Consider the following 25004-nt stretch of genomic DNA (forward strand, 5'->3'; position numbering starts at 1 on the left):
GATGTGGGCAGAGCCTTGGGGAGTGGCCAGGCATTGCCTGAAGCTCTCAGATTGTTTTTATTTTCATATAAACAAGACAGAACCCAAAGCAGCATTAATTTAAAAAATAAAAAAAGAGCAGGAAGAAGAGTGGGGTGCAGCTGGGGGGGACCCGGCCACCCAGGCCATGCTCAGACCCACCCCCCGTAGTGTGAGCCCCCCGGGCCGTGTCCCCACGCCTGCCGGGTGCTGCAGTGCAATGGGGCAGGAGTGAGCGAACATGAGTCGGTTTGGCACGGCCGGGGAGGGAGGCACAGTGGGGCCTGCAGCTGCCCCAACCCCACACCCCCCATGCCCCCCTCAACCTTCCTGTCCAAAGTCCTCCGTGAATTTCTTCACTTTGAGGAGATCCTCGGCGTTGACAGTGGGGCGGGTGGTGGCCAGCGAGCGCAGCATGTCTGACTGTAACACAGGCGGGTGGGCACGTGGCTCAGACCGGGTAGGGCGTGGGATAGGGACCCCCACGGCAGTGGGGCACCTCTGCCCCATGGCAGCAGCACTGACTGCAGGTGGGTGCTGCCTGGCAGACCCAAGGCCCTTTCCTGTCACCCACCCATCCTTTGGGGGGGGCTCAGGACTCCAGGGGGGTAGACTGGGGGGTTGTGTCCACCCCCTGGAGCCACAGAGAACGAAGAGTGAAGTGGCCGGGCTGAAGCTGCGGAGGGGACACTCACCATGCAGACAATGGGCTCCATCAGCTTGTCACTGGGCACCTCCATCCAGGTCATCTCGGTGGCCCCAGGGTCACCAGGCGAGCATGGCGTCAGGAGATCATCCACCAGGACGCCAGGGATAGTGCGGGAGGGGCCGCGGACCTGCACAGAGCCAGTGGCACGTGGCACAGAGCTCGGGGTGGGGGGACAGCAGCCACAGTGCCCACCCCTTCCCAGGATCACCCCAGGCTGTGGCAGCCCCCACTCACCTTCTTGAAGTGCGTGGCCGACTGCACCTTGCGCACGGGCTGCATCAGGGCGTCCCGCACGATGATGCTGATGTCGGCCCCCGAGTAGCCATCGGTCTTGCGGGCGAGCTCCTGGATGTCGGCGTCCGTCAGGGAGTGCGGGGTGTTCCCCAGGTGCAGCCGGAACATCTGTGCCCGCGCCGCCTCCTCGGGCAAGGCGATGTAGATCCTCTTCTCAAACCTGGCAGCACGAGGGGTGAGCCCCAATTCCAGCTCTGCCGGGGGGGCTGGCACAAGGGGCTGCATGTGGGGCTCACCTTCTCCTGATGGCCGAGTCCAGCACCCAGGGGATGTTAGTGGCACCCAGCACCAGGATCCCATCACTGCTGTTTCCCACACCTGCAGGCAGATGGCTCAGAGCAATCTCCAGGGGCTCTCTGAATCGCCAGGTTCCGCCTGCCTCATCCTGCTCCCACCCATCCCTGGACGGGCCCCCACCCACCTTGCATCTGCACCAGGAACTCGGTCTTGATGCGCCGGGCCGCCTCGCTCTCGTTCTCATTGCGGGAGCCACACAGTGAGTCCACCTCATCGATGAAGATGATGGAGGGCTTGTGCTGCCTTGCCAGCTCAAACAGGTTCTTCACCAGCCTGGGGACAAAGCAGGGGATGGGGTCCCCACTCAGAGACCCTCCTCAGCACCCCCATGGCAGCCCCATGTTCCTCCCATCCAAGGAACCCCACACTGGCAGCAAGGGAAGTGCCAGACCAGGGGCTGTGGGGCCCCTCAAGGGGCTGTGCTCTCTCCTGGGACCCTATTGGGGATTAAAATAAGTCTAATTATAGGGTATCAGAAATTAATAGTGTAGAGTTAAGTTTAATTATGACTTGCTCACAGCTTGGCAGGGGTAGGCCCTGCTCAAAGCTTGCTGTAAGTGAGCTGTAAATGAACTCTGAGCATGGACAGATGGGAAACCTTTCAGTAAGAGCTGCAACTCTGGAAGGTCACAAAGCTGCCCCAAGCTGGAGCATGAGAGCAGTTAATTGAGACAAGGAAACAGAACCCAGTTACGTGTTAGAAGACCCCAGCTTAAAATTGCTGTTGGACTGAGAGGTCTGTAAAGCTGGAGGGGCACAGGCTGTGAGCGAAAAGAGGCCCAGGGTTTGCTTTGCTCAGAGTCCCACTCTGAAGGCACCAGCTCCCAGCTCTTCTTTGACAGCCCCATTACTGGGGTTCACTGATGCTGGTGGCTCCTGCCCCAGCCTGGCCGGCCGGGAGCCAGGCTCTGGCCATGTGTCCCTACTGCCAACTTACTTCTCACTCTCCCCCAGCCACTTCGACATCAGGTCGGAGGATGACACAGAGAAGAAGGTGGAGTTGTTGGCCTCAGTGGCCACGGCCTTGGCAAGGTAGGACTTCCCAGTGCCAGGCGGCCCGAAGAGCAGGATCCCGCGCCAGGGCGTGCGCTTCCCTGCGGCAGAGACCGGGGTCAGGCCTGCCCATCCCTGCACCCAGATCCGTGCTGGGATCACCCAGGGAGGGGTCACCTCCTGCACAGCCCCTTCCCACTACCATGGCCTCACCTGTGAACAGGTGTGGGAACTTGATGGGCAGAATCACGGCCTCCTTCAGGGCTTCCTTGGCTCCCTCCAGCCCGGCCACATCGCTCCACCTCACGTTGGGCTTCTCCATCATGATGGCACCTGTGAGGGTGTGACTCTGCTCACATGGCCCCACAAAGATGGGCACAGAGAGCAGTGAGAGCCAGAGTCCCTACCCACACGCCCAGTCCTGCCTCCCCTCAGCACAGCAGCTGTTTGGGGTGACCAAGCCACAGGAATGCACCCCTGGGCCCCAGTCCCACAGCCTGTCCCCCTCCCCACAGCTGCCCCTTGACTGGGTTGTCAGTGAATCCCTCCTCAACCCCAAAGGGTTGGACCCACCACAGCCTCTCTCACCCATCAGCTGCTCCTGCAGCTTCTTCTTCTCGGGGTTCTCGCCCTCGCTGTCACTGTCACTCCTGGGGACAGAGAATAGGGTTCAGGAGCAGGACCAGCACTGGTGTAGCAAGGGGGGGTCCTGCCAGCTCCGCGGCCAGACAAGGGGATCCCTCACCCCCCTCGTCCCCCACGCACCCCTTGTTGTCATTCTGTGCCTCTCTGACGGGCCTCTTGCCGTGCCTGTCCTTGCTCCGCAGGTACTCCTTCAGCTTCTCCGCCCGGTCCAGGTACTGCATGCACTTGGCTCGGATGCTCTCCTTGGCCTTGTCGCTGTGAGCCTCATCTGCAGGGACCCGCAGGCGTCACCCGGAGCCCCCCGAGCCCCGAGCCCCCCGAGCCCCCCGGCCGGTCCTCACATTTGATGGCGTGCAGGAAGTACTCCACGGCGTGCTGGTACAGCCGCAGTGCCTCCTCGTAGTTCTTAGCCTTGTCCTCCTCAGTGGCTTTGGTGACCAGGTCAATGGCTTTCTGCGAGGAGGGGAGCGCCGTGAGCACCGGGCACCGGCGGAGCCCCTCCCCAGCGCCAGGGGCCGGGCCGGGCCCGCCCGCACCGGGGCTCTTCCGCTTCGCCCACCTCCCTTCCCACCGCGCCGACACCGGGGCTTAGCAGGGCTCGGCGACCTCAGCGGGGTTCTGCACCGGGACCGGGTGAGGCCTTTCCCCGGCCGGCACGGCGCAGGGGCCCGGTGAGGCCTGTCCGCCGGGCCGTGCGCAGGCCCCGCGGGAAGGAAGGGCGGTGTCGGCGCGGCCGGAGCCCCAGCCCCGTCTTCCTCCCGGTGCCCGCGGTCGATACCTGCAGGGTGGACGTTGTCATCGCATCGCCCGGTGCGGCCGCTCCGGCGGCCCCGGGACGACGGCGGCGGCGGCGGCGGCGGCAGCGGCACCGACTGCGGCTGCGCAGGGCCCCGCGCCCCCTGCCGGCGCCGCCGGAACCGCGCCCGGTGCGCGCGGCCAGCCCCGCCCACAAAGGGGCGTGTCCGGATAGAGCCACGCCCATCGAGTGACGTGTGTGGCTGTGAGGCGTGGCCTCAGACGGGCACGCCCATTTGATGGACGTCATATTGTTGGGCGTGGTTCGGTTTAGCCCCGCCCGTTGAGGCCCCGCCCCGCGGGCCCCGAGTGCGCGCGGACACCCCCAAAAACACGTGCGTGGGGTGTGGGGGGGGTGTGTGGGTGTGTTCATGTGTGTCTGTACATCTGTGGGGGTGTGTCTGTGCATCTGTACATGTGTGTGGGTGTGTTCATGTGTGTCTGTACATGTGTGGGGGTGTGTTCATGTGTGTCTGTACATGTGTGGGGGTGTGTCTGTGCATCTGTACATGTGTGTGGGTGTGTTCATGTGTGTCTGTACATGTGTGGGGGTGTGTTCATGTGTGTGCGTCTGTACATGTGTGTCTGTGTCTGTACGTGTGTCTGTGTGTGTACATGTGTGTGGGTGTGTTCATGTGTGTCTGTACATCTGTGGGGGTGTGTCTGTGCATCTGTACATGTGTTTCTGTGTCTGTACGTGTGTCTGTGTGTGTACATGTGTGTGGGTGTGTTCATGTGTGTCTGTACATGTGTGGGGGTGTGTTCATGTGTGTCTGTGCGTCTGTACATGTGTGTCTGTGTCTGTACGTGTGTCTGTGTGTGTACATGTGTGTGGGTGTGTTCATGTGTGTTTGTGCGTTCATGTGTGTCTGTGTGCGTACATTTGTGTCTGTGTGTGTACGTGTGTGTGTTCATGTGTGTCTGTGTACACGTGTGTGGGTGCATTCATGTGTGTCTGTGTGTTCATGTGTGTTTCTGTGTGTTCGTGTGTCTGGACATGTGTGTCTGTGTGCGTTCGTGTGTGTGTGTGTGTGTTCATGTGTGTCTCTGTGTGTACGTGTGTCTGTACATGTGTCTGTGTGTGTTCATGTGTGTCTGTCTGTAAATGTGTGTCTGTGTACATGTGTGTGTGTGTCTGTACATGTATGTCTGTGTGCGCGTGCCCGTGTGTGCGCGTGCCCAAGTACACAGCCTGCACGGTATTTACCTGTGCCCGCACACACACCCACCCCCTCCCCGAACACCCTCAGGTCCCTGTGCCCACTGCTGTGCCCGCTGCTGTGCCCACCTGTCCCAGAGCTGCACTGGCCCCGCTGCCCCTGCTGTCAAAGCTGCCCCAGCCCCCTCAGAATTCCCCATAGAGACCACCCCAGCTTCCCCAGAGATCCCCCCATTCCTTCCAGAGACCCTCATTCCTCCCACCATCCCCACACCAGACTCAGAGCGAGACTCGGAGCCCCTGGAAAAGGCAATCTGATATAAATAGCGATTTACAAAGAATACAAAAATAGAAGGAGAGGGGGCAGCACCCCAGGCCAGCACCCCACAGCACCCCTGCCCAGCACAGCCCCCCAGAAGCAGAGAACCATGCAGGAGTTTGGCTGGGGGGTACTGGGGTCCCAGTAGGAGGGGGGAGCCCTGGGGGGTCCCACTCTGGTCCTACCTGGGCCTCCCCAGCCCCCCCAAAGTGTGAGAGCTGCCCCCAAGGGCAGGGAAAGTACAAAAAGCGAAAAGTGCATCAATCTACGTGTCCTGCCCCGGGGGCCCCGGTGGAGGGGCACAGGTGGCAGCAGCTGGGCAGGGACAGCCCCAGCCCCTGGCCCATGGCAGAGACACGGCGTTTGTTCTGCCTTTGGGAGATTTGGGGGTCGCTGCTGGGGGCCGATGGGGCATGGCGGGGAGGCCAAGCCCCAGGGACCAGGACCCTGGGCCAGAGCATCCCCTTTGCACCCCTGAGTGCCCCCTGTAAGACAAACGTGCCCCCCACCCTGAGCGGGGCACGGGGAGCCTGTCATGCAGCAATGGGGGGTTCCACAGCCCCAGCCGTGTCCTATGTGGGGACAATGTGACCTCTTTGGGGGAAGCCCGAAGGCAGGGGGACACTGGCTCCCCTGGACATGAGTTGGGGGGCACCACGGGTCCCCCGGGCGGAGGGGACGAGCTGGCCCCGCTCCAAGGCACAGGCGGTGAAATCAGTGATGGCTTCAGCCCTGGGGGGATTAAAGCTGGCGTGTGTACCCCAACCCCCCGGGGCACTGGGGGGGCCGGGAACGCTGGTGTGGGGCAGGAGGGGCTCAGCCCCCGCAGCCATCCTGCCACATTCCTGGCGGCTCTCAAGGCAGCGATCCCAGCCCCAGCAAGGCACCGACAGGGCAGGAGAGGTTGGGGGCCCTCTGTGATCCCCAGCTGGTTCGTGACAGGGCGGGGGGACCGGGGCACCTACGCCAGCAGCCCCATGCGGGTGACTTTGGCCGAGAGGAAGGTGTGCAGGACGAAGACGATGGGCTTGGGGCAGGAGTGCAGGTCCAGCGCCTGGGGGGAGATGGAGAGTGGTGTCAGCCGCGCCCACATCCCACTGGGGGCACTGAGGATCACAGGGCTGGGGGTTCCAATCAGCCAAACCCAGTGAGTCCGGGCAGCTGGGATGCTGCAGGGATGGGGGAAAGCAGGGACCAGCCCTGGAGGAAGTCCCCCAAACCAGAGGGGTGAGCCTGACTGCCCCCTCCTCACCAGCTCCCCCTCAGGGCCCCCGAAATCCAGGTAGAGGGTCCTGATGCCGTCATCCGCAGACATCTTCAGCCGCTCGTAGGGGTAGCGGAAGAGGACGCTGGAGCCCGGCTCGTCCCGGGAGATGGTGAACCCGCCCTCGTAGTGGATGGAGAGCTGGACCTCCTGCCCGCCCAGCGTGCAGCCTGCGGGCACAGCCGCTGTCAGCCCCTCAGCCCTGGAGGGGAACACGGGGGGAGCCGGGGGTCCCAGCACAGCGGCACTCACCCACAGTCACCTCCTTGATCAGCTCGGCGGCGGCGTGACAGCCCTGCACCAGGACGCGCGTCCACGCGGACAGGTCCCGGTGGGTCTCCACGCGGAACACGTGCATCTCCACGCCCTGGCGAGAGCCCGTCCGCGTGGCGAACGTCAGCTCCGAGCTCAGCGCGGGCGAGCGGCGCCCGGAGCCTGAGTGGACCAGCCTGGAGGGGAAGCGGATGGATGGGGGTCAGGGCTGCGGTGGCAGTGCCGGCACCACTCACCCCGTGCCCATCAGTGCTTTGGTGTCTCTTCCCTGCTCTGAGAGGCAGAGCCACGGCTCAGCCAACAGACGCCAGTCCCCAAGGGGGCCCAGCCCCAGCTCACCTGGTGGCCACCAGCGGGTAGCTGTGGCAGGGGGAGGCCCAGGCGTCCCTGGTCCAGGGCATCCCATCGTACAGCAGCAGGTCCTTCTCTGTCACTGCCATGAGCACCGGCCGCCACTGCTGCCGCCCGCCGTCCAGGCGTGCCTGCCGGGCACCGGGGCACCATGAGAGGCACCAGGGGCTGCAGGCACCCAGCAACTCAACCCCGAGCCCACGGTCAGATGGATCCCCACCCAGTGGTTCCTCATTGCCAGGCAGCATCCACAGCCTGGCCATCCTGGGAAACCAAGCTGGGAGCAGCCCCCAGGGGTCCTGCTCACCACGCTGCCTGGGCCAGCTGCAGCTCTCAGGCCGTGAATTCATGGAAAAGGGAGGGTGTGATGAGGGGCTCCATCTGGAAAATCCCAGTGGGAGAAGGGGCTGAGGGCACGGGAAATGCTGCCATCACCGGGGCACAGCCAGATGGGAGAGCAGCAGAGACAGTACCCAGGCTGGGCTCTCTGTCTGCATCCACAGCCCCAGTGGCATCCTTGGCACATCTCATTGGCACTGCTGTCCCTGGGAGCACCCCAGCATATCCCATCAGTGCATACCTGCTCGGCCAGCCAGGCGATGTGCTTCACCTCCCGGCCGCCAGCCGTGGGGCTGCCAGAGCCCAGCGTGGCGTTGAGCTCGGCCAGGACCTGGGGCAGCAGCGCGGTGATGTTGGCATGCAGGGCACTGAACCAGGCGTGGGCCGTGGCTGTGTCCCGGCACCGCAGCACCAGCGTGTTCCGGCTGTCCGGCGAGTGCAGCTCGATCAGCCTGTGAGGGGACAGGGACATGGTCCAGGGTGGGACATCAGCACCCAGCCGAGTGAGCCCCTGCCTGTACCCAGCACAGCAAACTGGCTGCACTGGTCTGGGGCTTCCACCGTGCATTTCCACCTGCCAGGGCTTTTAGCCCTCATTTTGAGGGAGAGGGGCTGCCAGGGGTCTGGGAGAGAACATGGCATAGCCCTGGCCCTGGCCAAACCCTCTGGACTGGCCCTCTACAGCTCAGTGGGCAAAGCAGGAGGCCACGGCCTCATTGATGGGCAGCCCCCAGCTGTGGCCAGGGTGTCCATGGGGCGCAGGGTCAGTCACACGGGCACTGGTGGACAGACCCAGTCCTGTCCTGGGGGTCTTTGGGGAGCAGGATCTCCCATACTGGCACCCACCGGCAGCCCCTGTCCTCACCTGTTCTCCAGGTCGGGCATGCTGAGGTTCCGGGCGGCGAAGCACATCTTGAGGGGGATCACCTTGCGGTCACGGAGACCCTGGTGCTGCGGGGACCCCGAGTCCTCGCTGCCACTCAGGCTGGGGGACTGCGGGGCCGCCCCCTCCCACGGCAGGTCTGACACCAGCGATGGCTTCTTGATGTAAGGGGTCACCTCCCGCATGAACTTCACTGGGGGGAGTGGGGGGACAGTCAGGCCTGGGGAGGGCCCTGCACCCCCACACAGCCCTGTGCCCCAGGGTTGATCTGATAGGGCGACACACCAAGGCTTGGAGGGTCTTGGGGGGTCCCACCCTGTCCGGGTCAGGGAAGTCCCGAGTGAAGGACGGCACTGGCAGCTCATCCCTCTGCCGGCACGAGTGTAGGAAGGGGAAGGCGCCACAGGACAATGGTGCTGGCGGGAGGTCAGGCTGCAGCCCATCCTGGTCCCATCCTGCCCTGCCGCTGTCGGAGCAGCCAGGACTGTGCCCGCCAAGTTTCCAGCACTGTAGGCGATGCTGAGCCGGCACTGCCGCTCACACCCACAGGGTGAGGAGGGTGTGCAGCCAAGACATCCCGGCTCCACGCGCCTCTCCAGGCCGGGAAGGAAGGAAGGAGGCACCAGCTCCAGCTCCTGCTCCCCCCGGACTGTCCCACCCCAGCACCACCCTGCTGACAGCAGCCCTGGACCCCCGCCCGGACACGGCTCTCGGCCGGCCTGCGCCGAGCCCCAGCAGCCAAGGCCAAGGGAGGGACACGCTGGGGACAGAGATGAGGCAGCGAGAGGGAAAACCAAACCAAAACAGCAAATAGGCTGTACTGCACTGGGGAGCAAGTGGTGAAAGGATCCTGCAGCCGGCACAATGCCACAGCCAGGCCCACTGGAGGGGGAGCAACACTGGCGGTGGGGCCCAGGCTGTGCTGCTGCCAATCCTTCACTGTGGAGCTACCGAGTGGGGAGGGGGGCAAGGATAGGACAGCAGCGATGGGGAGTGGGCAGGAAACACCAGTCCCCCCCCTTCCCACCAGCTCTGCTGAGCCACGGCGCTGCCATGAGGCGCTTGCCCTTGCTGTGGGCAGCACACGAGTTAATATTAGCTGCCGTCGCGCTGATCCCGGGATTACCGCCGTCCCCGCACCCCTAATCCCGCTGCCGGGCCGGGCAGGGAGCGCCGCGGGCAGCGCCACGGCCGGCAGCTCCCGCTGCGCGGCCACTTGGCAGATGTTTGCCAGATGTGGGCAGCTGCCTCCAGCACTGGGAGGGAGCTCAGCCCATGGGGGCTCCAGCTCACAGTGCTGCGACCCTGCGGTGCAGGCACTGACCCCGATGGAGTTGGGAGGGTGAGAGGCCAAGCTGGGCAGCCAGCAGCACCAGAGCCTGAGTGCTGTGCCAGGGCACTGCCAGAGAAGCGTGGGTGCCCCGTGGTGACTGGCAATGGTGGATGCCCATGGTGGGGGCAGCAGAACTGGCTCCCAGTTTTCAGTGGGATGCATCCACGGTGCAGGCAGGACATGGAGCACCTTGTGCCAGCAGGCACAAGGCTGGCACTTGGGTGGTGGCACCTGCAACCACCCCTTCTGCTTCTGGCGAGCTGCTGACCAGCACACAGCTGCACCAGCACAGCCACGGAAACTGCCCTGGCACAGCCACCATCACGCCGGCACAGCCACTGCCGCCCCACCTACGCGCTCACCACAGAGGAAGCCCAGCTGTCGCTGTGCCCCTCGCCCGTCCCGCCGCAGGAAGGCGGCTGCTCCGGCTGCACAGCAGCGCCGGCCACACACGGCTTCACCGGGGCCAAGCCCCCTGCACCCAGCAGGGAACACCCACTGGGTTTCCAAGGCTCGTGCCCGGCCGTGCCCTAGGCAGTGCCCACGGCTTCCCGCAGGGGCGGAAGGGTTCCCTTCCCCCAGGGCAGCAGACACGGCCTGTGGGCACCCGGGGGAGGTGCTTGGCGTGGGCCCTGTGGCCAAACCCAGGACCCGGGACGGGTGACACCAGCCCCACGGAGATGCTGGTTTGGGGCTGATGGTCCCGCCTCCTCCACTGGCAGAGGGCCCAGGAGAAGCTCTGGCACCTGCCAGGGTGGTCAGAGCTCCAGGGCTGGTGAGGAGGGATGGGGCTGGATAGCACAGCCAGTGTCTCCCACCAGCTCCTCTCCGGGGCCTGCTGATACCAGTTGACCACCAGATGGTCCCACCACAGCCATCGGACCAGCAGTGCCCAGCCAAAGTGAGAAGGGAAAGGAAGGGAAAGGAAGGGAAAGGAAGGGAAGAGAAAGCAAAGGAAGGGAAAGGAAAGGAAAGGAAGGGAAAGGAAAGGAAAGGAAGGCAAAGGAAGGGAAAGGAAGGGAAAGGAAGGGAAAGGAAGGGAAAGGAAGGGAAAGGAAGGGAAGAGAAAGCAAAGGAAGGGAAAGGAAGGGAAGAGGCGTCTGCTGCGGTGCCCATGCCCGTGGCGGAAGTCAGGGACAAACACAGCACGGGGCTGGAGCTCCTGTGGGACAGGATCAAACAGCCAGGCAGCCCGAGGAAGGACGCGCTGAATCCGGCACGGAGTCCCGTGGGGACTCTCGCTGTGTCCGACAGCAGCCCTGACCAAAGCACCAAGCCCAACACCGCCACTGCACCTCAGCCCCTGCCATGCTCCAGCCACGGCCAAGCACCTCGTGCCAGGTGTGCCCACAGCAGGGAGCCCAGCCACGTCCCCTCGTGCCAGCACAGTGTGCCAGGAGCAGGTGAGAAAGCAGCAGCACCTGTCCCCATACCCTGTGCCCAACGGGCACCGTGTCCATGGAGGAGCCTCGTGCAGCAGAGGACAGACGGACGTGCCGGGACACCTGGACAGTGTGTGGCACCACAGCACTGTATGGGGCACCCTGACCCACAGCACAGGGGGCTCGTGTCCTTGCGGTGCCCCATGGCACGAGCCCCATGCCATGCCTTGGGCTGGGCAGGTCTTGCCCGAGCTTGTCGGGCTGCTGGGAACAGGTCGGGCAGGAGCCGGTGGCTCTGTCAGGCCAGTCCCGAGCCAGCCGTGCCGTGGGCACAGGGCCCACAGGGACACCGAGCCCGCGGGGAGGCTGAGCTCGCAGGGACACGGGCAGATCCTGAACCAGCGCCCGGGGTCGCAGCCCTCCCTGGGGACAGTCAGCCAGCCTGGGGATTCTGTCACCAAGGATAGGCGACAACCTGTTCAGGGGGATGCCACAGCCAGGGGACACCAAGTCTATCCTGGGGGACGCCAGGTCTGTCCCCGGGGACCCCAGATCTGTCTCTAAGGGACCCAAGTCTGTCCTGGAGGGAAACAACCAGCAGAGATGTCACGTTCTTGTTCCCAGCTGTGAGGGGTCCCCATCCTGCCACAGAGGGAACAGCCCGACCAGGAGGGGACACCCCAGTCCCTGTCCCCGTGCCTGGGGGGCCCACGGGGGTTGGGGCTTTTGGGGGTGCACACACACGCGCCAGGACTGGGGTGGGGGAAGTGGCGTCCCACACCCGGAAAAGGGACCCAAGGGGGGCCCGGGAGTCCGGTGATAGCGGCAGGGGAGTGTGGTGGGAGCCGGTAACGGCGGGGGAGCAGCAGGGTGGGGGTCAGGAGAGCAGCAGGGGCCCGTACCGGGGACTGGGGGAGAGGAAGGGGTTTAGGCGTTACCTTCAAGGATGACCTCCCTCCCGGCTCTCTTCAGCGCCTGCACAGCTTGATCGTGGGTGGCATCGCGGAGATCGACGCCGTTAACAGCGAGGATGGCGTCGCCTAACCGGAGCGCCCCGCTCCTTTCCGCCGCCAATCCCGGGAAGATCCGTGAGATCAGCACCGGCATCCGATTCTCCCGACCTCCCTTAATGCTGATCCCGAGCCCTCCCGCCTCCGCTTTCACCACCCGCACCCTCCTCACGCCACCGGGTGCCGCCGCCTCCGCGCTGCCGTTCACCACGCCGTTCACCACCGACGGATCGCCGGTTCCCGGTTCCGCCGTTAAGCTCAGCGTTTCCCCGGTCAGTTCCGCCGACACACGGACCCAGCGTTCCCGGAGGAGCAGCTCCAGCAGCCCCGTTTTACAAGCCCGGGTCCACACGGCCATGCCGCCGCCGCCGCCGCCGCCGGTCACCGGGGAAGGGGCGTGGCTTGGCGGGAGGGCGCGGCTTCCTGGCCCCGCCCCCGCCCGCATGGCGCGCTGCGGTAGGCTCGGAGGGTCGGGGGGCCGGGGTGGGGACGCCCCGCCCCCGCCTCCCGTGCCACCAATCGCAGAGGTGGCGGCTAAGCCGCCGCCGCTGTGATTGGTCGCGTCAGAGGGCGGGGCCCGGGGAGCCACGCCCCCGCACGCCATGTCTGGCGCCGAGATTTATTTCGCGCGCTGCGATTTATTTCACGACCTGCGCTTCAAATCTCCCTTAATTCTCCGGGGATTCCCGATCTCCCTCTCTCCATCCTGAGGGAATGACGCTTCCCTGCCCCACGCAACACCCAGAGAGCCCCGTCCTTAGGGAACGACGCTTCCCGGCCCCAGGCGGCACCCACGGACCCACGCGGCCGCTGGGGAGAGAGAAGCCAACACTGGGATTAGACACTGGCAGGGAGAAGGGACGGAATTTGGGGTGTCACCTTGTCCCCACAGCGCCGGGGAGGAACACTGGAGGGATATGAGGATAATGATGACATGATGGTGATGTGACAACAGGGAGTCACCCACAACAAGGATAAGCCCTGAGCCTGGACATGTACAGAACAGCGAGGTTTTATTCCTACAGCACCCTAGGAAAATTCCTACAGTGCTCCAGGAAGCAGAGAGACAGTTCCCGAGGTTGGAGCAGCTTCTTCTGCTCTCAGGTGCCAAATTTCTTCTGTTGGACAGGCATAGGCAGCTGGGTTTTGAAGTCCATGATGGGTCGTTCCACCACAACCAGGCAGTTCTCGTCCAGCAGATCCATGAAGAGCAGGGGCTGCAGGGCAGGAGATGGAAAACATGGAATCAGGGAACGGTTTGGGGTGGAAGAGACCTTTAAGGGATCCTGTTCCTACCCCCTGCCATGGGCAGGGACATCTTCCACTATCCCAGGTTGCTCCAAGCCCGGTCCAACCTGGCCTTGGACACTCCCAGGGATCCAGGGGCAGCCACAGCTTCCCTGGGCACCCTGTGCCAGGGCCTCCCCACCCTCACAGCCAAGAATTCCTTCCCAATATCCCATCTAACCCTGCCCTCTGGCAGTGGGAAGCCATTCCCCCTTGTCCTGGCACTCCAGGCCCACGTTCAAAGTCCCTCTCCAGAGCCCGAGCATCTCCATGACCCTGCTCGCCAACACCATCACCCAACCTGGAACTTCTTGCAGATCTTGAAGGCGTGGAGCTGCCGCTTCCTGGCCGTCTCCGGGAGCTGTTTCAGGGTGCTCTGGTTCATCAGGAGGGTGCTGTCATCGGGCAGGGGCTGCGAGAGCGGGCACAGCCCAGGTCAGCGCTCCCACAGGAACACACCCCGGGCACCCCCAGCCCTCTCGCGGGCTCACCAGGGACTTGTCGAGGACGCAGAGCAAGTAGGTGTCGTGGAGCAGGATGTGCGCGGGGTTCTTGGGGTTGAAGGTGATGTGTGTGATGGGCGAGTCCCGCTCCAGCCAGGCGCGGTGCAGCCCCCGGCTCTGCACGGCGCGGCTCCAGCTCGTGTACTGCTTCTCGGGGATGCTGAACTCAAACAGCTGCACGGGACAGCAGGGACACGGGGCGGCTCAGGGGCGTCTGCTCCTGGCAGCACCCCCGCACCAGCGGCTCCAGCCAGGTCCCCAAGCCGGGCCGAAAAGCTCTGAGGGCAGGGAGAGAGGCACGGGGAAGGGAGCAGGGCCATGAGAGCTGGACCAGAAGAGCTCCCACCTGTTGGTCTGAGTAGGCGATCACAAGGTTGTTGGTGCTGGGGTGGATGGCGAGGGCCGATACGGCGCAGCTGTAGGTGGGCACCACGCAGTGATGCTGCAGGAGGGGACAGTGCACTGACAGGACCCACCAGGGCCACCGCTGGCACCTCTCCCACACACCCACCCCTGACCAGAACCTCCGGGACTGCCTCTGACCCCCTTTCCCACACACCCATCCCAGCCCCGCTATGGGGATGCAGTGATGGCTCCTGGGGGGCCCTGCCTGCTGAGCCCCCCATGCCCCGTCCCCTGAGGCTGGGGGCTCATTCCCAGGCCCACCTTGAAGCATTTCAGGTTGTAGATGTGGATGACCCAGTCGCCGCTGACGGCTGCCAGCCAGTGCCCGTCCGCGCTCGGCGCCAGCAGGTAAACAGCCTCAGAGCAGCCTGCAGAGACCCTCAGGCTGAGAGGGGTGCTGGGAGCCCCAAACCCCCCAGGGACACCCAACCCCACATCCCCAGATCTTCCAGTGCCAGGCCATCAGGGCACAAACAACCCCAGGACAAACTCACGTGCCCCTCAGGGCAGGAAAGGGGGACATCCCCCCTCTGCCCCCACAGGGGAGGGAGATGTGGAGCCCAGGAACCCCCAGCACCATCCCAGCTCCCCCCAGCCCACACCTGAGGGCGGCCGCAGGGTGTGCAGGTGTTTGCAGCCCCCCGGCTCCAGCAGCTGGAGGACGTGGACAGATCCTCGAGCGGAGGCGACGAAGAGGCTGTCAGAGTCGGCGGAGAACTGGAGCTGGTAGGCCGGAGGCAGCAGCTTGGGCACTCTGGGGACCTGGGAGCGGGGACAACACAGCCCTGGCAGCCACCCTACTGTCACCCACATCCCCACAAGTGACACTGGCCACACCAGCCCCCAGGACCCCACAGCCCCCACCCCTCTGACCTTCCTGAGGCTGACGCCGTCCCCGTCACAGCGCACGCGGTACAGCTGGAAGCGGGAGGCGGTGGAGTAGCCGATCCAGGTGCCGCAGGGTGAGACGCAGCTGCAGTAGATGTGCTCCGGGCCCTGGGAATGCCACGGGGCTGAGGGCGGCCCGAGGAACCCCCAGAGCGCAGCACACACCCCTCAGCTGCCCCAGGCACACCCCAGCACCCTCAGCCCTACCTTGCTCTTGAGCTGTACGAGGTGCTCCGGCATCCGGCACAAGGGAAGGACCTCGCCGTCCTTTCCTGGGAAAGAAACCACACGGAGCATCAGTGATAGTGGGAAAATCACACAGGGCCCTTTGAGCAGCTGCAGATCCTGGGGGAGTGCCCAGACCCTTCCCCGAGGTGCAGGCCAGCTCAATCCCAAAATCCTGCTGGCAGCATGGGCTCTGCCAGGGAGCTGACACCGGAGAGCTGCGCCTGTGACTCACCAGTCTCCTCAGTGGAGCCAAGTCTCCAGAGCTCCAGGTGCTGGGAGAACTGGAAGAGGAGCAGCCGGGCTTTCCTGGCGCAGGAGACGAGGCGTCGCTGCGTGGAAAAACATGCAGGATGTCATGGACCCACAGCCTGGCACAACGGGCTGGGGCACAGCTGAAATGCCCTAAGGTGCTGGAGACTCCGCAGCGGGGGAGAGCAGGGAAATTAGGTCTGTGGGATGGGAGCCTGGAGATGTAGACCCAGCGGGACCAGCAAGACCAGCTTGACGACTTCTACTGCTCCTTGGCAGAAGCCTCCAGATGTACCAGGAAAGGGGACACAGTGGGGCAGAGAAGGGACCCAGGGACAGGGAAGGAATCCTGGCAGGGCAATGAGGGCACCTGGTGGGGCAGGGAGATCCAGCCCTACCAGCCCCAAGACCCCAATCCATGCATCACTCACATGGGGGAAGGTGAATTTTCGGAGTGCTGCGTCGTAGCCCTTCTTCTGTATTTTCTCCATCAGCGGGCGGATCACCAGCTGAGCATCCAGGCCTGGAAGCCAAGCACAGGTCAGCCGAGCCGGTACCACGAGGAGAGATCCAGCCCGGTCCCGGTGCCACCGGCAGTCCTACCCCCGGAGATGAGGGCGGTGGGGCTGTGTGCCACAGCCCGCACGTCGTGGCTGTGGTACTGGAAGGGCTTTGTCCGCACCCAGCGCTTCTCCAGCCCGCCCAGCTTCACTGGCAGCAGCTGCAGCTGGTAGGTGGCCCCGGTCGAGGTGCCCACGACGATGCTGTCCTCCTTCTGCAGAGGAAAACAGGACAAGGTTGTGGGAGCAGACTGGGAGGAACAGGAGGGCACTGCTGGGAAGCACCGAGTGCAGCAGCTCCCGCTCCTTGTCAGCCCGGGGGGGACACGGGGGTCTCGCCCACCTCTGACACAGCCAGAGAGAGCGCGGCCGAGGTGCTGACGGTGTGGGACTCTGCCAGCGTGCCCTGCTCCCAGTCCCAGAACTGCACCCTCCCGAAGGAGTCGGCGCTGACCACGGTGCCGCGGGAGAGGAGGGCGATGGCCCACACCACGCACTCGCGCTTGGCCTTCTCCACGTGGTGGTTCACCATGATCCTCTGCACCGTCTGGCCTGGAGTGGGAGAAGGCTGGGGGTGACCGGGGGATCCCCCGGTGCGGCCAGTGGGTGCCAGCGGTCCCAGGGGATGGGATGGGATGGGATGGGATGGGATGGGATGGGATGGGATGGGATGGGATGGGATGGGATCACTCCAGGGGCAGCAGGTACCTGAAGTGACGTCGATCACACGGAAGAAGTCGATGGAGCCGGCCACGATGTGAGTGTCTGAGGGGTGCCACGACAGGCACAGGACACGGCCTGGGGAGGGAAGCTCCGTGTGAGAGCCCGTGGGCTCGCAGCCCCGCGGCCACCGGGATGCCCGGAGGGACAGAGGCACGGCGCTGCAGCCAGGACCCACCTTTCCGCCTGTCCAGGTTCCGCTCAAACTGGATTCCCCCAGGAACGACTTGGAAGATCTTAACGGAGCCGTCCTCGCAGCCGATCTGCGGGGGATGGGGATCAGCGCGGGGCACAGCGGGACGCTCTGCCCCCGCCGCCGCGCCCGGCGGGACTCACCGCCAGCTGGCTGCCGGTGCCGTTGGCCGCCAGGCTCCAGACGGGGCCCCCGCCGCCATCCACGCCGCGGGCCGCGCTCAGCCGGGACAGATCGTACTCGGTGATGTCCCCGCCGAGCCCGGCCCCGAACAGCCGGTCCCCGGCCGCCCAGCACAGCGACTCCACCGACCGCGCCTCGTGCCCGGGGATCACCTGCGCAGGGACGGGGTCACGGTACGGCCCGGTACGGATCAGCGGGGCCGAATAAAGCCCGGTACAGCCCCGGTGCGGATCCGTAGGGCCAAGTAAAGCCTGCTCCCGGCTCGGTACGGCCCGGCTAGGCTCGATGCCGACCGGAAGGATCAAGTAAGCACGGTACGGGCTCGGTACGTGCACGGTACGTACCCGGTACAAGCTCGATAAAGCTCGATAAAGCTCGGTACGGCTCAGCACAAGCCCGGTACGGCCCGTGCCAGTGCCCTCACCTTCTCCTGGAAGTAGTTGGCGGCGAAGTTGTACACCTCGACGGTGCCGTCGGTGCGGGCCAGCGCCAGGCGGGCGCCGCGGGGGTGGCAGGCGAGGCAGCGCACGCCCGCCGGCACCAGCCCGAAGAACCGCACCCGGTGCACCTCGAACTCGCCCATCGCGCTCCGCCGGCCCCGGCACCGCTCCGGCCCCGGTCGCGGTCCCGGCCCCGCTCCGCCCCACGTGCGCGCGGCGCGCCGGAACCGGAGCTGCCCCGGGGGCCGCGCGTCACCGGAAGCGGAAGCGGCGGCGCGGCGGGAGATTCGGGCGCTGCCGGCGGCGGGCGCGGGGCCGGGGCGGCGGGGCCGGGGTGCGGCCCGGGGTGAGCGCACGGTGCAGACGGGAGGGGTTCGGCCCCGAGCGGCCCCACCGGACTGCCCCGGGCCGGCCCCGCGGCGCCGGTGCCGCTGGAGGGCACCAGCGCCCCGCGCGACCGGGCGGCGGCACGGGAGGCGCCGGGCCCGGCGGCGGGTCTGGGTCTGGGGGGGTTTCTGGGCATGGGGGTCTATGGGTAGCGGGGAGGGGATGGGTCTGGGGGGGTCTGGCGTCTGGACAGGAGGGCTGGGGGTGCTGGGGCTGGATCTGGGGTGTCTGTGGGGCTGGGGGGGCAGTAGGACGCGTTGGGGGGAGATCTGGGCTTGGGGGTCTGTGGGGCCCAGGGGGATGGATCTCAGGATCTGTGGGCCCAGAACGGGGGTCTGTGCATGGTGAGTGTGTGGGGGGCCCAGGGACAGAAGCTCGTCCTGGGGCCCCAGGGGTAGAGGGGAAGGGCCAGGGGCTCCTGCTCCCCTACCCGCTCCCCCTGCCCTGACCGTGTCTCTGCAACCCCTGGCAGAGCCCCAGCATGGTGCAGATCGTCATCTCCAGGTGAGCCCTGCAGGTCCGGTCCCTGTGGCCCCTGTGCCAGCCGGGCCAGGGTGACCCCCCCTCTCTCCCACAGCGGCGGCGCGGGGGCCCTGGCACAGTGGGTGCTGGTGGAGCTGCAGGGCGAGGTGGTGCCCCGGCAGAGCGGGAGCCTGGCCGGGAGCCTGCTGGGAGACCTGCACTACACCTCTGAGGTGAGGCTGGACACCACCGGCACCCTCCAGGAACCCTCCAGCCCAGCCTCACCCTCACCCTCTGCTCTCCCCAGGGTATCCCTGTGCTCATCGTGGGCCATCACATCCTCTACGGGAAGGTGGTGCAGCTGGAGAAGCCGTTTGCCGTGCTGGTGAAGCAGGGAGGAGCCCCCCAGCCCAGCCCCGCGGGGCCCCACGGCCGCTACACCGTCACCGCCCTCATTAAAACCAAACTGCTCTTCAAAACCCGCCCCAAGCCCATCATCACCCACGTGCCCAAGAAGGTCTAAGGGGAAGGATGTGGGCTGTGAACTGTGATCTGCTGCTGGAAAAAGCGGCAGGGACTTGGGAAGATCCAGGACCTCATCCCTGTCCTGCACAGAGGACTCTGGAGCTGCTGGTGTCTGGACACCTAGAGCCCTTTCTGGGTCACTTGTCCCCCCCAAAATGACTATTTTCAGAGAGTGACCAAGCTCTTGGCCTCAGACGCTGTGGGTCACCCTCAGGGATACAGCTCCTGGTAGATAGGGACCTCCTGTGAGCCTGGGCAGGGGTGTCCCACCCTACGGGCTGCCCGCAGTGTCCAGCAGCTCCCAGGGATCCATGGAGGTGCCAGTGTGGAGATGTCTCCTTCTAACCCCTCCCTGCAGCTGTAGGGGCACCAGTGCCATGCAGGGACTCAGGACCAACCTCCCTCAAGTCAGGCAGGGGGACCAGGGACCCTCCCCAAAACACACCATGTATCCTCACTGCAAGTCTTTATTTCCACATTCCATCAGGATATAAAAACCAGCTTTTTCCGCCCGAAATATGAAAAAAAATCCCCCTGGCAGGTTCAAAAATAAATAGATTTACAAACCATCTGCAACAATACCAAAGAGCTACAAAAGTCTTCTAAAAAACCTTGTATTAAATTAAACAAAAACCAGCTAAAAGCTCTGTCATAGAAAGGGATTTTTATCCAAGTCCTGAAAAAAGGACCCACAGGTGAATTCCCTGGGGAGGGGAAAGGTTGGGAAGCACCTTTCCTAAATCCCCATCTTCCCACTGCTGGGAAGGTAGCGGGGTGGGAATGATGGGGCTGTGCGTTGCCCAGAGTGTGACGTGGCCCAAAAGGGTCTCCAGCAACACTCTGGCGAACACAGAGCCCCCCAGTTTTCCCAGTTTCTCCATACCAGGATCCCCCCTTGGCTCTTTGGCAAAGCTGAAGGGACCTGCTGCCCTCCTGGAGCAGCCAGACCCCCCGAAAGGCCTGGGGGGCTCCCCGTGGGTACGTGCCCGCACGCAGCCGTGGGGCAGAGGCAGCACCAGCCAGCAGCACTGGCACCATGCTGGACGGAGACTGTGTGTCCTGGGGGTGGGAAGTGCTGTAGCACCATGGAGGTGGGACTGAAATCCCCGTAAAAAGCACCAAAGGGTGGAAAATTCTGGAGTGGGGCGGGAGGAGCGCGGCCAGCAGCGCTCCACACCAGGGTGCTCCATAGGGCACAGCGGGGCTGCGGCCGGCAGCACCCAGCTGGGTGATGGGCAGCCCTGGCTCGGCTTCTCCGTGTGGAAAAATGAAAATATAGGAAAAATAAACATCTTAATAAAGAAAAAAAGCAAGATTTCAAGATCTGATGAGAAATGCCAAGGGTTGGGAGCGCTCAGCGCTGCCCAGCAGCTCCGGGATGGGGAAAAAGGGGACTGGGGGTGTTCACTCCAGCACCTGGTGGTTCTGGCATGGGGAAGAGGGGATAGGGGGTGGCTTACCCTGACACGCTGGATCACCACGGCACACGGGATGACCCTGGCACGGACCACCCTGCGGTCAGACCTCAGTGAAGACCAGCCCACACTGCTCCTGTCGCTTGCCACAGCGGCGGGCGACGATGGCCAGGTAGAGGGTGAGCAGGGCCACCCAGTAGCAGGCATAGAGGATGGCACCTGAGATGAGAAAGGCCACCTCGGTCTCGCTGAAGAGGTCCTGGCTGTAGGCGGTGTAGGCCAGCCCGCCCAGCAGCACCGCCACCCACACTGACACCGGCAGCAGCCCCACGAAGTTCACCACAATGGTGCGGCGCCCTGAGGTGCCCCAGCCCGACTTGTTGATGGTGGCAATGGCGAAGATTTTGGCGGGCAGCAGGCTGGACATGTAGAGGAGGGCATAGAGGGACATGAAGATCATCTCGGCATTGCCACGCAGGAAGCAGGCATAGGTGGCCTTGATGACACCCACCAGCTGCACTGTCAGCAGGAACAGGAGAATGTTCCAGACGCGGCCGCGGTAGAAGAGCTGGATGACGGTGGCGATGAGGAAGAAGGGGAAGAAGCCGGTGACCACCGACTCATAGGTCATCCAGAGGTGATGCTTGTGGAACCAGAGCGCGTTGTAGAGCCACTCGCGGAAGTAGGACTTGCTCCAGCGGGTCTGCTGGTTGAGCCAGCGCAGGTACCGCGTGGGGGTCTCCGTCAGGCACTTGGAGCGAGCCGTGTACTTGGTCCGGTAGCCCAGGCTGAGCACGCGGTTGGTGAGGTGCCGGTCGTCCCCGAAGCTGCACTTGCTGCCCAGGAAGGTCTGGTGGTACCAGTCCTCGAGGAACTGCTGCAGCAGCGCGTTGCGGTACATGCCCAGGGGGCCGCTGATGCACTGCACGCACCCGAAGTACGACTGGCACGCGCGCTCCACGTTGAAGGCCATCCAGTACCGCACGCTGCTCAGGAAGGAGAGCCACGAGTCGTACTTGTTCAGGATCTGGGGAGGGGATGGATGTGAGCCCCGGCAGTGCTGCAGGCCCCCGGCACCCCCAGCCCTGCCCTCGCCTCGCCGCCCGGGCTGCCCTCCCGCATGCCAGGGTACCTGGACGTCGCCGCCAACGCCGCCGACGTGGGGGTCGGCCTCCAGGATGCGGAGCATCTCGGCGGTGCAGGCGGGGTCCAGCACCGTGTCTGAGTCACACACCTGGGGGCAGAGGGAATGTCGAGCCCCGCTCCCGCCGCCCACGCACACCCGGCAGACAGCCCAGCCCACAGCCAGGCAAGCCTGAGCCGCGGTCGGCGAGACCAGGCAGAGCCCCGGAGACCGGCAGGCGATGGCAGGGAGCAGAGCACCCGGTGGTACCGGGGCACCGCTGCCCAGGACACTCATCTCTGGCTGCTGGCACTGAGGGAGGACCTGTCCCAGTCACCGCATGTGGGGACCTGGCGCCCCGTGCCGCACTGTCCCACGGGATGGCACCACAGCCGGGCATGTGCTGAGGAGGTGATGGGACACCCCCGTGGGCAGCTGTGTGGGCAGGGCTCAACAGCTCAGCCACCCCAGTGCCAGCTGCCCCCAGCCCTGCACTGTCATGCATGGGGCCAGATCCAGTGCCAGGCACCCAGGTGCTACTGAGGATTCCCGGGGCTGCTCCCGTTCCACCCACAGCCGCTCTGCCCGGCCATGCCGGCAGGACGCTCGCTGCCCACATCCCCCCAGCCCATGCATGCACCTGGATATAGTCCACGGAGTCTCCAAGCGCCCGGAATGCCGTGTACATCACCTCCCGCTTCCCACCCCACTTCTGGAGGATGCAGGAGTAGGTGTTGCTGCGGACCAGCGCCTGAACACGGGCCAGCCCTTCCCGCAGCCCGGCCTCCGTCTCCCCCTCGCCCTGCGCGTGGAAGTTGCTCCTCCAGATGTAGCTGCCAGAGTGCTCAGAGCCCATCACGTCGTGGAAGATGTCCAGCATGTAGGTGTCATCGGGGCCATTCCCGTCCACCACCATCACCACTTTGAGGTCAGGGAAGGCGATGCGTTTGACAGAGCGCAGGCACTTCGTCAGGTAGTCGGGATCCTCCTGGAAGGCGGCGATGCAGAGGGCCACCGAGCGCCCCGGCCGCACCGGCTGCCCCTCGCCCCGCATGCGCCGGTGTTCCAGGAAGGCGAAGAGGCTCTGGATGAAGAGGTGCAGCCCCAGGATGGCCCCGTAGAGCCCGAAGGAGAGGTAGTGCTTCTCCGTGTGGATGAACTGGTACCCTGTGACGTAGGCGGCCAGGATTCCCCCCAGCACCGCCACGGCGAAGAGGCTGGTCCCCACGACACGCAGGGCCGTGGAGAGGCTCCCTGGCATCTGGGGGGACACGGGGCACGATCAGGGCAGGGACAGGTGGACATCCTCCCCATCAGGTCACCCAGAACACAAAAGCGGGGTGGCCCTGCTCCTCTGCTGGCCCATCGCCGGTCACTGGTTTGGGGGTGACGCCTTCCCAGTACCTCCAAGGTGCCAGAGGAGGTGCAGGGGTCCCACGCACCCCACTGTGTGTGGTGCCAGGTGAGATGTAGGGGTCCCGAGTACCCCACTGTGTACAGTGCCAGCACCCCCCATCCACCCAAGCAGGAGCACGGCTGCTCCCAGGCGATGGCTGGGCTGGAGGACAGGGAAGGGCACAGCGATGGCAGGGACCAGGGTGTCCCCGGGGAAATCACGGCCGCCCAGAGCCCTCCTCCGCCCCGAGCGCGTGCGGAGGGACCCCCGGCTGCGGGGACGGCAGCGCCCAGACCCCCACCCCGCTGCGGGATGGGACGAACAGCGCGGGCGGGACGGGACTGCGGAGCCGCTCCGGGACGCGGGCAGGGAGTGCGGGCGGGTCGGGGGTGCACGAGCACGTGCGGGGGTGCGGGCAGGGCGCAGAGCCAGCCCCGGGACCCCCGGCGGCACCTCCCGGGAAACCCCTCCGGCTTCCTCCCGGTCTCGCAGCCCCCGGCGCTGCCGGCTCCTCCCGGTCCTGCAGCCCCCCGGCGCTGCCGACTGCCCGTTACCCCCGGCCCCGCAGCCTCCTGAGCCGCCGGTCTCGCAGCACCGCGGGGGCGCCCCGAGTCGGCACCAGCGGGGCTGGGAGGGAGAAGGAGGGACCGGGACTCACCGTGGTGGTGCCGCCGCTCCCCACCCGCCGCCGCCGCTGTGCGCCCGGCCCGGCCCGTGCGGCCCCTTTATACCGCGGCGGGGCCGGCACCGCCCGCAGCCCGCGGGGGCCCCGCCCGGCACCGGCACCGGCACCGGGACCGCCGGCACCGCCCCCGGCACCAGCACCGGCACCGGCTCCAGCTCCGCCCGCAACCCCCGGGAATCCGCCCCGCACCGGCAGCACCTGGCACCGGCCCCAGCCCCGCACTGCGGGAGTGATGACCGGCACCGGCAGCACCGGCGGCACCGGCATCAGCGGCACCAGTGCTGCACCGGCACTGGCATCATCACAGGCATCACGGCACAGCTGCTGTACCGGCAGCACCGGCAGCGGCTCCGATGCTGCACCGGAACCGGCATCACCATCACCCGGCACCGGCATCAGGCACCGCGGGCACCGGCACCGAGCCACGGGGCAGGAACCGGCCACTCCATCTCCCCCCGCCCCGCTCTCGGGGCCCCTCTCATCACACCCACGTGTCACCTTCCTGTGCCACCGTGTCCCCCCGCGGCAGAAGTCACCCGTGTCACTCTGTCCCCGTGGCCGGTGGGTGCCGGGGCAGGACCAGGGTCATCCCGGGGACAGCAGCACTTTGTCCCCGTGCCGGCCTGGTGGCAGGGGACAACCAGCTCCTGGAGGGGCCATTCTGAGTAGGTAGGAGCCACAGCCTCGACTCGGGGCTCAAATTTAGCACTTTTGTGTTTCTCACCCCAGCCGTGTCCTGCTGTGCTGGGAGCTGGGTGCAAGGTGGTGCCGGGATTGGGCCCGGAGACTCCAAGCACCAGGAGCTGGGAAAGGGGATCCCTCCAGCAGGAGCACCCCGGGCAGGCGGGTCCCCCTTGCTGACACCCCCGGCGCTGTGGTGATGTTGTCTGGGAGCTTCCCAAGCACCTGGAGCGAGTGGTGAGGAACCGGTGAGTCCCTGGATGGGACAGGGACACGCTGGGACCCTCGGCACCACCAGCGGGACTCCCACATAGCCATGGTGGGGCACAGGGGTGTGAAGCCCAGTACAGCAGGGTCGTGCCTGTGCCACCACCACGGTGCTGGGACAGGGGACAGGGGCAGTGTGCCTGCAGCCCTCCCTGTGCCCTCATCAGGGTCCCCTCACTTTTTGCTGCGCCCATGGCTGCACGAGGTAGAAACCAAACTCTCTCCACCTCCAGCACAGCTGCTGCCTTGTTCCCAGCAGCAGGACAGCCGGACACATTCTTGCTCCTGGAGGCAGGATGGCCGGCCAGTGCCCGGCCAGTGCATCAAACCAAGAGACTTTTCA

The 25004-nt window shown here is 65.4% G+C and overlaps 5 protein-coding genes across 5 annotated transcripts; 1 reads left to right on the forward strand and 4 right to left on the reverse strand.

Annotated features, from left to right (window-relative positions):
- Positions 1–38: 38 nt before the first annotated feature.
- Positions 39–3839, reverse strand: VPS4A (vacuolar protein sorting 4 homolog A). The gene is made up of 11 exons (XM_039558224.1): positions 3735–3839; positions 3298–3409; positions 3077–3224; positions 2900–2961; positions 2525–2644; positions 2256–2412; positions 1443–1591; positions 1258–1339; positions 962–1181; positions 714–854; positions 39–441 (listed from the first exon to the last, which is right to left on the reverse strand). The coding sequence occupies exons 1-11, from the start codon at positions 3753–3755 to the stop codon at positions 340–342; spliced, it is 1314 nt and encodes a 437-aa protein (XP_039414158.1). The 5' UTR covers positions 3756–3839; the 3' UTR covers positions 39–339.
- Positions 3840–5206: 1367 nt separating this feature from the next.
- SNTB2 (syntrophin beta 2) lies at positions 5207–12468 on the reverse strand. Its single transcript, XM_039558489.1, has 7 exons — positions 11993–12468; positions 8322–8532; positions 7698–7908; positions 7106–7248; positions 6746–6942; positions 6482–6663; positions 5207–6283 (listed from the first exon to the last, which is right to left on the reverse strand). The coding sequence occupies exons 1-7, from the start codon at positions 12420–12422 to the stop codon at positions 6191–6193; spliced, it is 1467 nt and encodes a 488-aa protein (XP_039414423.1). The 5' UTR covers positions 12423–12468; the 3' UTR covers positions 5207–6190.
- A 590-nt stretch (positions 12469–13058) lies between these two features.
- UTP4 (UTP4 small subunit processome component) lies at positions 13059–17926 on the reverse strand. The gene is made up of 16 exons (XM_039558596.1): positions 17705–17926; positions 17241–17432; positions 17083–17167; positions 16893–16982; positions 16528–16736; positions 16228–16399; positions 16056–16147; positions 15608–15704; positions 15355–15419; positions 15133–15255; positions 14862–15021; positions 14521–14627; positions 14201–14296; positions 13843–14028; positions 13653–13763; positions 13059–13281 (listed from the first exon to the last, which is right to left on the reverse strand). Exons 1-16 carry the CDS (start codon positions 17861–17863, stop codon positions 13165–13167), a joined length of 2061 nt encoding a protein of 686 aa, XP_039414530.1. The 5' UTR covers positions 17864–17926; the 3' UTR covers positions 13059–13164.
- Positions 17927–18035: 109 nt separating this feature from the next.
- On the forward strand, positions 18036–19673 carry CHTF8 (chromosome transmission fidelity factor 8). Its single transcript, XM_039558573.1, has 4 exons — positions 18036–18066; positions 18580–18611; positions 18685–18802; positions 18877–19673. The coding sequence occupies exons 2-4, from the start codon at positions 18589–18591 to the stop codon at positions 19090–19092; spliced, it is 357 nt and encodes a 118-aa protein (XP_039414507.1). The 5' UTR covers positions 18036–18066; positions 18580–18588; the 3' UTR covers positions 19093–19673.
- On the reverse strand, positions 19544–23721 carry HAS3 (hyaluronan synthase 3). The gene is made up of 4 exons (XM_039558572.1): positions 23687–23721; positions 22273–22893; positions 21642–21743; positions 19544–21536 (listed from the first exon to the last, which is right to left on the reverse strand). The coding sequence occupies exons 2-4, from the start codon at positions 22891–22893 to the stop codon at positions 20613–20615; spliced, it is 1647 nt and encodes a 548-aa protein (XP_039414506.1). The 5' UTR covers positions 23687–23721; the 3' UTR covers positions 19544–20612.
- Between the last annotated feature and the right edge of the window lie 1283 nt (positions 23722–25004).

The sequence above is a fragment of the Corvus cornix genome, chromosome 11, assembly GCF_000738735.6.
Source record: "Corvus cornix cornix isolate S_Up_H32 chromosome 11, ASM73873v5, whole genome shotgun sequence".
Lineage (NCBI taxonomy): Eukaryota > Metazoa > Chordata > Aves > Passeriformes > Corvidae > Corvus > Corvus cornix.

What these genes read in the sequence shown, in the direction of transcription:
- CHTF8 (XM_039558573.1), top strand. Translation starts at nt 18,589, where the DNA reads ATGGTGCAGATCGTCATCTCCAG. An exon ending in GTGCAGATCGTCATCTCCAG is followed by an intron (nt 18,612 to 18,684) that starts GTGAGCCCTGCA and finishes TCTCTCCCACAG; the next exon opens with CGGCGGCGCGGGGGCCCTGG. An exon ending in ACCTGCACTACACCTCTGAG is followed by an intron (nt 18,803 to 18,876) that starts GTGAGGCTGGAC and finishes TGCTCTCCCCAG; the next exon opens with GGTATCCCTGTGCTCATCGT.
- SNTB2 (XM_039558489.1), bottom strand. Translation starts at nt 12,422, where the DNA reads ATGGCCGTGTGGACCCGGGCTTGTAAAACGGGGCTGCTGGAGCTGCTC. An exon ending in GAGGGAGGTCATCCTTGAAG is followed by an intron (nt 8,533 to 11,992) that starts GTAACGCCTAAA and finishes CACTCCCCCCAG; the next exon opens with TGAAGTTCATGCGGGAGGTG. An exon ending in GATCAAGGAGGTGACTGTGG is followed by an intron (nt 6,664 to 6,745) that starts GTGAGTGCCGCT and finishes CTGTGCCCGCAG; the next exon opens with GCTGCACGCTGGGCGGGCAG.
- UTP4 (XM_039558596.1), bottom strand. Translation starts at nt 17,863, where the DNA reads ATGGGCGAGTTCGAGGTGCACCGGGTGCGGTTCTTCGGGCTGGTGCCG. An exon ending in GCACCGGCAGCCAGCTGGCG is followed by an intron (nt 17,168 to 17,240) that starts GTGAGTCCCGCC and finishes CATCCCCCGCAG; the next exon opens with ATCGGCTGCGAGGACGGCTC. An exon ending in TCGTACAGCTCAAGAGCAAG is followed by an intron (nt 15,256 to 15,354) that starts GTAGGGCTGAGG and finishes TGGCATTCCCAG; the next exon opens with GGCCCGGAGCACATCTACTG.
- HAS3 (XM_039558572.1), bottom strand. Translation starts at nt 22,893, where the DNA reads ATGCCAGGGAGCCTCTCCACGGCCCTGCGTGTCGTGGGGACCAGCCTC. An exon ending in ACTCCGTGGACTATATCCAG is followed by an intron (nt 21,744 to 22,272) that starts GTGCATGCATGG and finishes CTCTGCCCCCAG; the next exon opens with GTGTGTGACTCAGACACGGT. An exon ending in GCGTTGGCGGCGACGTCCAG is followed by an intron (nt 21,537 to 21,641) that starts GTACCCTGGCAT and finishes TCCCCTCCCCAG; the next exon opens with ATCCTGAACAAGTACGACTC.
- VPS4A (XM_039558224.1), bottom strand. Translation starts at nt 3,755, where the DNA reads ATGACAACGTCCACCCTGCAG. An exon ending in TGGCTGGGGGAGAGTGAGAA is followed by an intron (nt 1,592 to 2,255) that starts GTAAGTTGGCAG and finishes CTTTGTCCCCAG; the next exon opens with GCTGGTGAAGAACCTGTTTG. An exon ending in TGGAGCCCATTGTCTGCATG is followed by an intron (nt 442 to 713) that starts GTGAGTGTCCCC and finishes CCTGTGTTACAG; the next exon opens with TCAGACATGCTGCGCTCGCT.